Here is a 12,540-nt window from a genome sequence, read left to right on the forward strand (position 1 = left end):
ATGTTCAATTTCATATTCTTGAGCTGGGCATGGTAATGATGGTTTCTACCATACCATTCTCAAATATCCTTTTGTCTGTGCGCTTCCATCCATCCTGGTGACTGAGTCATCTATACGTAAGGTTGACCAAACCTTTGAGACAGGACTGAAAGTAATACCACCTTCAGAACACCAGTTCTCTCATACACATCTACTGTGAATATAAATTGGTTCAACTTTTCTAGATGGCAATTTGGCAATGCAGATCAAATATTTTAAAATACACATGTACCTTGCTTGACCCAACAATTTTACTTCTAGGCATCTATATGAAGGAAATAAGCCAACAATGTTCAAAGAAGTATACATAAGGATCCTCATCACAGCATTATGACATGAAAAAGAAATTTAAAACAAACTAATCTCCAAACACAATTAGTTAACGTCCTATCATCAAAACCTTACATTGATCCAGATTTGTAGAATTTTTAAGTAAAAAAAAAAGAAAGTCTACTTTTTGTTTCAGAAATGTACACACATAGGTAGAAAATATCTGAAAGTCTATTCTTCAAAAATATTGAGTAGCTTTCTCTAGATGGAGGGACTAAAGTGGTTTCTCATTTCTTCTTTTTGCTTTTCCACACCATTTGTTTTACAATTTGAAACTGACAGATCGAGTGGCTCTGTGATCAGTGTATCCTTTGCAAGTATCACTCTTTCAACCCACACCCTTTCCAACTCCCCTGAGCACACATCAAACTCCTAATTTATCTTTATACCCTCTCAATGATTACTACAGTGCTCAATGTATGTAAAGTATAAATATACTACATCAAGATGTTCAAGAATGCATCTCTAGAATAAACTGTGATTGTCCTCTATTAATCACCATAATAAAGGGATTCTTTAAGTTACAGAGAACAGAATGAATAAAAGTAACTTTCTTTTCAGAAGAAATCTTTCTTTAAATAAAATGTTTTTTCAATCCTAACATATAAAACAGACAAAAATAGAGTCATTGTAGTGGGGGGGGGAAGGAAGCTGATCCTGTTCACTTACCCTTCTTGTCTTTTGCAGGCTGCTATGAAGTTTGAAAACTACAATTCAATATATTCAGCTGACCCTATATATCATGTCAGAGCTAGAAGAGAAAGCAAAAATACACTCAATCTAATATTTATTTATTTAGCTTTTTTTTGCAACTATAAATTACAATCACTAGTACACCTGTAATTCTTTATAGTGTGTTCAACTAAATAAGCAAACACAGCATAGGTCAGTTTAAAAGAAATCATAGCACTTTTCAGTGTAATTTGCAAAAGAGGGAAAAAGTCTTGGACCCACTCCTTGAAAGGAAATAAATATCAAGTAACCATAAAAATATTCAGTCATTTTCCAGGTCTTCAGGGAGGTTCATGCATGGTCCCAGGCAGAGCATCACAGTTCCTCTTTGAAATATCCCAGCTTTGCCAATGACATCTCTTTTCTCAACTGCATAACTTCCCAAAACATTTGATCAACTATACAAACAGAAAAGAGAAACACATAAATCATAAACTATTATCTTAATTATTTTTAATCTGTTTCACTGAAAATTTAAGATTAGCTGAAATGCCAGTTGGGCATCTCCTAATGATGTACCTAATGCTTAGACATGCTATCACTGCTTCACACTAACTTCTCCATGTACTTGTGAGCATCCCAGTTTTATGAATAAATAAGCAGTATTTACCAATTTTGTTACAACGATTTGTTAGATACATCAATGACTGACTACCATTTTAGCCCAAAAGAAGGCAGGCATCTCAATGTCCTGAGTAACTGGCAATGCTGCTGCCTTCTTGAGTAACTACACTCAATGCGCAATTACACAAGAGTTATTATCTAACTTATGCATCTTCTTGCTATAGTTTGCTGTATCTTGGCCATTTTTCACTTTTCATTAAAACCAACAGAGTAAACAGGAAAAAAAGGAAAACAAGAGACAGTCCAGAGAACTTAGTAACATTCTTTGTGAGTAATAATAGGGAAAGATTCTGTGTATGGCTCAATTAGAAATAAAAATAAATGCAGAGGATAAACTGTAAATTTTAATTATCTGTGCTTCTGAAAGTCCCCTCTATAAGTGGGAAGAAATTTGCTCTATGTTTTAGATAATAAAAGGTCTCTCTCTGACATATGATCAGATTAGATTGATTTAGATCAGTGGTTCTCAACCTGGGAGAATGTGTCCCCAGGTGTGCATTTGGCAATGTCTGGATATATTTTCCATTACTAGCATCTAGTGAGTAAAGCCCAGGGATGCTATTAAACATCCTACAATGCACAAGACAGTCTCCCACAACAAAGAATTATCCAGTTTAAAATAATAATAGTACCAAGGCTGAGAAACCCTGCTTTATATTTAACTGCCTTAAATCCTTTTTAGCACAAGGCACAGATAATAAACAGACTGTAAAATTAACAATAATTTACGACAAACCCACTCAGTATACAATGTGTAACAAATGCTGTGAAGTGAAAGGGTAAGAGGAACCAGACAAGATATCACTTTTATCACCATCACCACAACCACTCATGATCCTTTCTTCCTGTTTTCACAAAGTAGAGTACCTTTCATTCTTCCCTACAAAAACTTTTTTCTTTTCTTTTTTTTATTCAAACAGAAAGTCACAAAAATTATAATCATCCTCATCAGTTCACTCAGTCCCATGTAATTTTTTTTTCCATCTTGACCTTTTGTTAGCACTTTTATGAATTCATCAGTTTTCCATTAGAGTTCTGAAAATGCTCATTCATTCAGTTCAGCAGTATAGTCAGTTACCAGAAACCTGTACTTGTCAGAGTCTTTTCCATGAATTCACTGAAGATGAAACCCTTTTATAGGAACATTTTTGCAAAAGCATCAGAGTACACCCAGAACTGTCTGTAAATGACAAAAGACTTAAAAATGACCACGGTTAAAGATTTGATGAAAGTTCATAATAATGCAATTGACAAGGAAATTTAGTTGTTTCTGAGACATACATTTTAAAGTAATAACTAGAATCATGACTTACAACATTATAGCAGCACATATAAGATTTTTAGAAATGTCATGTAATGTCTGAAACACTTATATTAACATATTTCCATACAAATAACCCAAAGAAAGTTTAGTATTAGTTGTTTTTTTTGTTTTTTTATACTGCAGGTTCTTACTAGTCATCAATATAATACACATCAGTGTATACATGTCAATCCTAATCACCCAATTCAGCACACCACCATCCCCACCCCACCATGGTTTTCCCCCCTTGGGGTCCATACATTTGTTCTCTACATCTGTGTCTCAACTGCCCTGCAAACCAGTGCATCTGTACCATTCTTCTAGGTTCCACATCCATGTGTTAATATACGATATTTGTTTTTCTCTTTCTGACTTACTTCACTCTGTATGACAGTCTCTAGATCCATCCATGTCTCAACAAATGACTCAATTTTGTTCCTTTTTATGGCTGAGTAATATTCCATTGTATATATGTACCACATCTTCTTTAACCATTCGTCTGTCGATGGGCATTTAGGTTGCTTCCATGACTTGGCTATTGTAAATAGTGCTGCAATGAACATTGGGGTGCATGTGTCTTTTTGAATTATGGTTTCCTCTAGGTATATGCCCAATAGTGGGATTGTTGGATCATATGGTAATTCTATTTTTAGTTTTTTAAGGAAACTCCATACTGTTCTCCATAGTGGCTGTACCAATTTACATTCCTACCAACAGTGCAAGAGGGTTCCCTTTTCTCCACACCCTCTCCAGCATTTGCTGTTTGTAGATTTTCTGATGATGCCCATTCTAACTGGTGTGAGGTGATACCTCATTGTAGTTTTGATTTGCATTTCTCTAATAATTAGTGGTGTTGAGCAGCTTTTCATGTGCTTCTTGGTTATCTGTATATCTTCTTTGGAGAAATGTCTATTTAGGTCTTCTGCCCATTTTTGGATTGGGTTGTTTGTTTCTTTAATATTGGGCTGCATGAGCTGTTTAAGTATTTTGGAGATTAATCCTTTGTCCGTTGATTCGTTTGCAAATATTTTCTCCCATTCTGAGGGGTGTCTTTTCGTCTTGTTTATGGTTTCCTTTGCTGTGCAAAAGCTTTGAAGTTTCATTAGGTTCCATTTCTTTATTTTTGTTTCCATTACTCTAGGAGGTGGATCATAAAAGATCCTGCTGTGATTTATGTCAAAGAGTATTCTTCCTATGTTTTCCTCTAAGAGTTTTACAGTGTCCGGTCTTACATTTAGGTCTCGAATCCATTTTGAGTTTATTTTTGTGTATGGTGTTAGGGAGTGCTCTAATTTCATTCTTTTACATAAAACTTCTTTTTTTAACAAGGAGAAAAAATATGCTTGACAACTTAACACAAATCATCTGTTCTTCAGCTTAAATCATATTATCTACCAATAGGTATTAAAAAAGATTTAAATTTTATTAAAGTCATAAAAAGTACTGTATAGTTTAAAGACTGCTTTTATGCTCTGTGGGCTTTTGAAATTCAATGTTAATTAGAGACAATGTTAATAAAAAAATGTTAAACAGTCAAATATCTCACATCAAAGCAAGCTTTATTAAAACTTGTGTTTCACCCCTTTTCTTTTATGCATTAAAACCTAATTATATGGGATTATAAATAAATGACTATTTTCAACGTACTAAAGCTTGAAAACGCTAAACTAAGTTTTTATCAACATGATTGATTTTTCCAAAGAATTAAGATTCACTGGTTTACATGACAGAAAGATAGTAGGCATCTACTAGTTTTTAAGTATAAGAAAATTTTCAATGTTTAGAAAAATAAAAACAGGAAAATTTCCCACAGCTTCAAATACAAAATTGGCATGGACTTGTCCCTAGCCTAGTATCTGCTATTTCTGTTTTAAAACAATGATACATATTTAAAGAAAACACAAAACAAAACACTGCTTTTGAGCTGTCAGGCCATATTAGTTTCTATGCCTGGTATTTAAGACATTCGGCTATAAAACCATAAGTAATCATGAAAGACTACATTAAAAAATATCCAGCAGAGTCCTGGGCTGACTATCCTGGATATATCATCCGCATGTCTCAGCTGATTTAGAACACAGTCATCTTTATTCCACTCAGAATTACGCTCAGGACTGCTTTATTAACTTACACGTGAAAGTAGAAAATACAGAAAAATATTTATTGTTAGTGCCTTGTGGGTTCCAGTAATTAAAATAAATCTGGGGAATTCCCTGGTGGTCCAGTGGTTAGGACTCTGCACTTCCACTGCAGGGGACATGGGTTTGATCCCTGGTCAGGGAACTAAGATCCCACATGCCACGTGGCATGGCCAAAAATAAAAAAATCTATTAAAAAATAAATAAAATAAAATAAAATAAATCTGACCATGTCTAGAGCTTGTTCATTTTTATTTCTTAAGGAGTAAATTCAATGGGCTTCATGCTCCTCTCACACTTACCATCTGGTTTATCATATACCCCTTAAAAGTTAAAACTGATTCTGCTTAAAATTAGAGTAAAATGAGGCAAATATAAGGATTAAATACAACATGTTTAAAAGATGCATTTGTTCCCAAACTCTTCACACATTTTATTAGACTTACAAAAGAGATTCAATATAAATGTACCAATGATAAAGTTGACTTGCGCTTACTATTACGTTCCATACTTTTTACTGAATTTCATGCAAATATTTTATAATGAATTAAGAACACTCACCATCCTGCTGTTTCACAAGTCCCTGTTGAATATATCGAATATACGTGAAAAAGTTACATACAGAAGTGATCTATGCCAAAAAGAAAAAAAAATGTTAAACAGTCAAATATCTCACATCAAAGCAAGCTTTATTAAAACTTGTGGTTAATGAGGAGCAACTAAGCCTGTGCGCCACAACTATTGAGCCTGTGCTCTAGAGCCCTTGAGCCACAACTACTGAGCCCACGAGCAACAACTACTGCAGCCTGCACGCCCAGAGCCCATGCTCTGCAACAAGAGAAGCCACCACAACTAGAAGCCCGCGCAGCACAACGAAGAGTAGCCCCCACTTGCCGCAACTAGAAAGCCCACACGCAGCAACAAAGACCCAATGCAGCCAAAAATAAATAAATTAATTAATTAAAAAAAGAAATTTGTGGTTAAATTACTTACCCTGTATCTGCAAAAAGGAGAAATATAATAATAATTGCTTGAGTCCCCTAATTTAATTCTGTGTTTACAGGACTTACTCTGACCTGTGAGAGCACATTTTCTGTAAAACAAGGATAAATTTTAGTTTTTTAAATTAAAAGCATTTTGCGCCTACCTTCTGGACAAGTTGTATATTCATTAAGACAACTAATATCTGAGAACCGAACATGTACCAGGCACTTTGTGATGCTGGGCTATAATGATGAAAAAGACAAAGGCCCTGCCCTTTGGGGCTTACATTCTAGTATAAGCTTACAGGCATAGCTTTAACCATGGTTCTAGAAATAGAAGCTAAATGTGTTCATATATGTCCTGGGGCAAATTTACAAATGAGTAATCAGCTGCAGGGCAGCTCTCAGCTTTCCACTGGCACTTCAACTTCTCTCTCAGTTGAAAAAAACTTAAAAGTGACTGCTTAGGTCTCAAAACATGTTATTGACAGCTTTGCAGGAGAACAGCTTCCAGATGGGATACTTTTTGGTGTGTTGGGTTGGTATATATGCATTTAACATGGCACCTAGGCCTAAGAAGTACAAAGGAATAAGCTACCGTACAAATACACTGAATCTTAACAATTACACAAAGGGTACACTACATTTAGACATACCAACCTTTCTCTTTGCATACTACAACATGTAAAATTTGGTATGAGGGCTTTCTGGCTGGGATTAGGCTGAAAGCCTCTTTTTTTTTTTTTTTTTTTTTTTGCCACACCACTTGGCATGTGGAATCTCAGTTCCCCGACCAGGGATTGAACCTGCACTCCCTGCACTGGAAGTGCAGGGTCTTAACCACTGGACTGCCAGGGAAGTCCCCCTGAAAGCCTCTTGAGAACAGTAAATGTATTTTATTCATCTTTAAATGCCTGGCACCAAGCATGGCCTGGCACACAGCAGACATTCAATGACTGTTGGTTAAGTGACAGGCCACCTGTCACTCCACTGCTCAACAGGATCAGGCTGGACTCACAGCAGCCCAGGTGTCAACCTCCTAAATTAGAAGCTTGACTGAAGATAGCTATCATTCCTTGTCAATGCAAAATTAGTGTAGCTCTAAGTAAAATAAAGTGGCCAATAGCATTTTATACAACATTATAAATTATATAATAAAGAAAAATATATTAAATGAACGTTAATTTTCAGCTATACTTACCAGAAATATGATACAAATGTGCCTCCATATTAAGCAAACACATGGAGAGTGTGCATTTAAAAGGGTAATTTTGGAAGTGGCCATTCAAATCACAAAAGAATTCTTACCTTTTCAAAGAGATTTAGCCTCATTGTTCCTTTATTAGAAAATTCCTTTAATGATCTATAACAATATTTAAAAGCACTAACTACTAGCTTGGGGAGGATAGACAATCAAGAAATTTAAGGCACAAGTGGTAAAAGTCCTTGGAACTATACTATTTTAAGCACAATTTACACAAGAGAAAAAAGTAACCATCAAACTGATAAAAATCACCTTTTGGAAGCAGACATACCTGTTTGTCTACTATTTTTCTAATTTTGAAAGGACTCAGGTAAAGTGGTTTTAAGTATCAACTTTTAAAATAATAAAAAAGTGTTTAAGTTATCTCATTTCTAAAGCCAATATATTTTTATTTGAGCCAGGATTCAACACTAAGTCTTCTGACCTCTAATTCCAATTTTTTTTTAACATGCCACACTACCTCAGTATCCCCTAACAGCTCTAGTCCCAAGATTTCAAATCCTTGCTTGCCATTTTCACTTAGGGATGTCAACGTGTCTACCTATCATCTTGTTTCCAAAACCAGAGCCCTTCCTATTGATTTCCAAAAGCTCACAGTATCCCTCTCATCAGTCACCTCTAATTCCTTTTTTTCACATCTTCCCTCTCCAAATACTCACCATCCTCTGAACACACTGTTTTCTTGTTCCTTTATTCAGTCGTATGTACTGTTCCGTATCTCCCCAATTCCACCCATGCTTCAAAAGCCCAGATCGAATCAAATCCCAAGAACAGTCCCTGATCACCACCAGTAGAATGATCTTGCCTTCCACAAAATTCCCCAAGCACTGTGCCATTCGTTTAGTGTTTATCTTGATAACCTCGTCCACAAGAGCCATTCTTCACGTTTCATAAAGGAGGACAACGTCTTCTTTAGTCTTCTCCACACAATATGCACCACAAACACCTTGGTTTCTGGCCCCATTCCCACAAGAACAATATTCTTAACGATGTAAATTATTCTCTAAACCTAATCTGTATAATTATTTTACTAAAATACTGTAAAAATCTACTTTAACTGAGACTCTGATTTGTTATCATTTGATATTTGCACATGTTTAATGTGTGATATATAATGCAAGTATAAATTTAAAATCCTACAGTAAAAACTGCTATATTTAAAATAAGGTATAACATAGAAACTGAAAGTACAAAAAGTATTAATGACCAGGATAAAAATACCCAGGTGTTTGCTGAAGGATAGAATTTAGGAATGAAAATCTCCTCCCCAAAATTCAGAGGTCACCATACTACAGGTGTGGCATGGGGGAGTGTCAAACAGGACATAACTCTAGGTAGACGTGTGGCTCACAGAGCAAATACAGGATTAAGTTACCCAAATACCAACACTGTGTGATGCTGCTGAGAGTGTGACGTGCGTAACAGGAAACAAGAACTACACAACTCCTACGACTGGCTTTAACAGACCTAGTAGTTAATCTCAACCAGCTATTCCCTCCTCTGCCTTCAAAATGGCCTGATGGGATTCAATTATTGCTTGCTGTGAGCTCTCTCGGGCTCTTCGGTCCCCTATACCGATCTAGTTCTTCACCACCAACTAAGCAGCTTCCTCAAAATCTTCTGAAGTCACTTTTTAAACAGCTGTGGCAAACGTTTTATGTACTGTTGGTTTCAGTCTTTCCTCCTCCCAGGACCAGTTGGAAGACAACTTGCCCTGCTACGAAGTGTGGGAGTCACCCCTGAAGGTATAAAACTGCCAAACATCTCTCACATATGGGAGACAGAGCTGTTTATTTACCAAAGTGAGAAAGTTTTATAATGAGAGTAGTAAAGGAGAGGACTAACCAAGCCTTCTGGTACCCTGTTTTCATGCTTGGTAAGACTTGGTCTAATTCACTGTCTTCTCAAACTATTTTTGATGGCAAGCCTCAAAAAGAAATAATTTACACAAAGCCCAGAACACATAGCTGTACATATAAGTATAACAAACAAAAATTCTGCTTATGACCCACTAAAGAGATTTCATAAGCAACTAATGGATTATAACATGCGGTTTTTAAAGAAGTTTCTAACACCTGATCTACCTGGATCCCACATATACGTTTGTAATTAAAAGGGCTCTCCACTGATGCTAAATTTGAAATCCCCACACTGCCCAGGGATTGGTCTTTGGGCTGCACAGACTTTAAATAGAAAACTGACAAGAGATTTAACATTTAAAACCAGAAAATATTAAATAACTACAACACATAAAATTTTAAAAGCTCAGTATCTTCCCTAAGACATGGTTTTGAAAACGTACTTTGGTCCTCCACATTCAACTGCAGACGCTTTCACAAATCGAATAGGTTGTAGTCCCACTGGTTCAATGCTTAGAGTATTGTTTTCCACTGCCTCCAGAACAGCCGAAGCCAACTTCAAAAAGAACAAAGAAGTATTAGATGCTATGCTGGCAGGAAAATATAAAAATTCTATTCTATAATAAACTGGTTTTTAAAAATTATTTCTTCCAAGGTCCACTAGATTTGCCTTAGCTAATGAAAAAGAAGGAAACCACATAATCTCAGTTTGAATTCTTTTATAATTCAAACATTGTTATGAAAGGCAATTCAGTTATAGCTAAATAACTTTTCTTATTATCTAGAAGGAGATTAAAGACATTAATTCCACGCCACCCCTTACCCACAATTAACATCCATTGGTTACGTCACTTCAAAATGAATATCCTAAGGCTTTAATTTTGCTAAATTTATGCATTATTTTTTCCTATTGGTCATTCATAACACAGCAATATGTGTTAATTATAGCTATATATTCACTGATCATGTATTTATGTGCACAAGAGTCTACAAAAGAATTAACTGAGGGCATCCCTGGTGGCACAGCGGTTGAGAGTCCGCCTGCCGATGCAGGGGACACGGGTTCGTGCCCCGGTCCGGGAAGATCCCACATGCCGCGGAGTGGCTGGGCCCGTGAGCCATGGCCGCTGAGCCTGCGCGTCCGGAGCCTGTGCTCCGCAACAGGAGAGGCCACAACAGTGAGAGGCCCACGTATCCCAAAAAAAAAAAAAAAAAAAAAAAAAAAACCCCAAAAAAAAAGAATTAACTGAGTTATCAAATATTAAATGCCCAGATGGAGACGGTAGTAACTGATAAACAATTGATGAAATAGACAAATTTCATTCTGGCAAGATTACTCATACTGAACAGCCTACCTAAAACCAGAGCCACGATGACTAACATATCTACATATCAAAAGCATTTTACTGTTCATCTTAACTTTTCCTTACAAGCAGTGTTATATAATTAAATCCTCTAAAGACTTAACAAAAGACTCTTAGGATTAACTTTCTTAAACACTGATTAACAGGATATTTGTAGACAAACTTTCCACATGTAAGAACAAATTAAACTTATGACCTTACATTTGTATACTGCTGTGTAGTATTTTTAAAAAAAATTTTCTATCTACTTAATTCACTTCATTTTATCTTAACAATCCTGTGATACAGGCAAGGAAGGCATTTTTCCCCCTGTTTTAAAGATGAAGAAACTAAATAGGACTTCTTTTTAATCACATACAGATAAACCCAACAAACACTTTAGAGTGTACATAACTTACTTCCCTTGCACTGAACCTTGGACTAAAAATTAAGTCCTACCCCGTTACATATTTAATACTTCACTCCAATGCAACACACTGCAGCATAAGTGATCCTCTGCTCAAATAAGGAAAGAGGTTCAGTAAGTGAATGCCAAGAAATTATTACGATCCTAATATGGAATGGAGAAATGGCAAAATATGACACTTTATAACTTATTTATGTAAGAGATATTAAAATATGTAACATGACTCAGTAAAAGGTATAGGAACAACTTTAATGCATTTCTGTTCAAATGTGTTTTTAATTACCTCACTTTTTGAGAAGGTTAAACATGGAAAAATATCTTCCTGATAGATTTTGTCTAAGAAAGGACATGTTCTGTCCATTATGGGCTCATCCTTCCAAGATCTGAATTCATTATACAGGGATAAGTCAGCCTGACAAAAGAAAACACAAAATAACTTTTTAAAAAGTACAAACATAAAATAACTTTATAAAACTGAAACCTAATTTAAATATTACTGAGAAAGAAATACTCTTTATTTAAAATAATAATTGAACCATTCTTTTTTTTTTTTTTTTTTAAATTTATTTATTTATTTATTTATGGCGGTGTTGGGTCCTCGTTTCTGTGCGAGGGCCTTCTCTCTCTAGTTGCGGCGAGCGGGGGCCACTCTTCATCGCGGTGCGCGGGCCTCTCACTATCGCGGCCTCTCCTGTTGCAGAGCACAGGCTCCAGACGCGCAGGCTCAGCAGTTGTGGCACACGGGCCCAGCCGCTCCGCGGCATGTGGGATCCTCCCAGACCGGGGCCCGAACCCGTGTCCCCCGCGTTGGCAGGCAGACTCCCAACCACTGCGCCACCAGGGAAGCCCTTGAACCATTCTTGATTAGTTATAATACACAGTAGTAATTTTTCTTTTTTTTTTAACTGAAGTATAGTTGATTTACAGTATTGTGTTAATTTCAGGTATATATAGCAAAGTGATTCAGTTATACATATATTTTTCAGATTCTTTTCTATTATAGGTTATTACAAGATACTGAATATAGCTCCCTGTACTATACAGTAAATTCTTGTTGTTTATTTTATACATAGTAATGTATGTCTGTTAATCCCATACTCCTAGTTTATCCCTCCCCCGTCCTTTCCCCTTTGGTAACCATAAGTTTGTTTTCTACGTCTGTGAGTCTGTTTCTGTTTTGTAAATAAATTCATTTGCATCTTTTTTTAGATTCCACATATAAGTGATATCATATTTGTCTTTCTCTTTCTAACTTACTTCACATAGTATGATAACCTCTAGGTCCATCCATGTTGCTACAAATGGCAATATTTCACTCTTTTTTATGGCTGAGTAATATTCCATTGCAGCAATTTTTCTTTTCTTCTTCTTTTTTTGCGGTACACGGGCCTCTCACTGTTGTGCCCTCTCCCGTTGCAGAGCACAGGCTCCGGACGCGCAGGCTCAGCAGCCATGGCTCACGGGCCCAGCTGCTCCGCGGCATGTGGGATCCTCCCAG

At 36.2% G+C, this 12,540-nt stretch overlaps 1 protein-coding gene across 5 annotated transcripts in view; it reads right to left on the reverse strand.

Moving 5' to 3' along the window:
* Positions 1–1,139: 1,139 nt before the first annotated feature.
* Positions 1,140–12,540, reverse strand: part of RAB3IP (RAB3A interacting protein) — a 168,826-nt gene continuing 157,425 nt past the window's right edge. For all 5 annotated transcript variants that reach the window (XM_032645059.1, XM_032645060.1, XM_032645062.1 and 2 more), the window contains 5 exons: positions 11,326–11,454; positions 9,716–9,828; positions 6,160–6,259; positions 5,728–5,797; positions 1,140–1,499 (listed from right to left, as the gene is read on the reverse strand). In XM_032645059.1, the coding sequence (XP_032500950.1) occupies positions 1,417–1,499; positions 5,728–5,797; positions 6,160–6,259; positions 9,716–9,828; positions 11,326–11,454 (495 nt within the window). In that variant the 3' untranslated portion in view covers positions 1,140–1,416. The remainder of the gene's footprint in view (positions 1,500–5,727; positions 5,798–6,159; positions 6,260–9,715; positions 9,829–11,325; positions 11,455–12,540) is intronic.

Source organism: Phocoena sinus, chromosome 10 (genome assembly GCF_008692025.1).
Source record: "Phocoena sinus isolate mPhoSin1 chromosome 10, mPhoSin1.pri, whole genome shotgun sequence".
NCBI classification, from domain to species: domain Eukaryota; kingdom Metazoa; phylum Chordata; class Mammalia; order Artiodactyla; family Phocoenidae; genus Phocoena; species Phocoena sinus.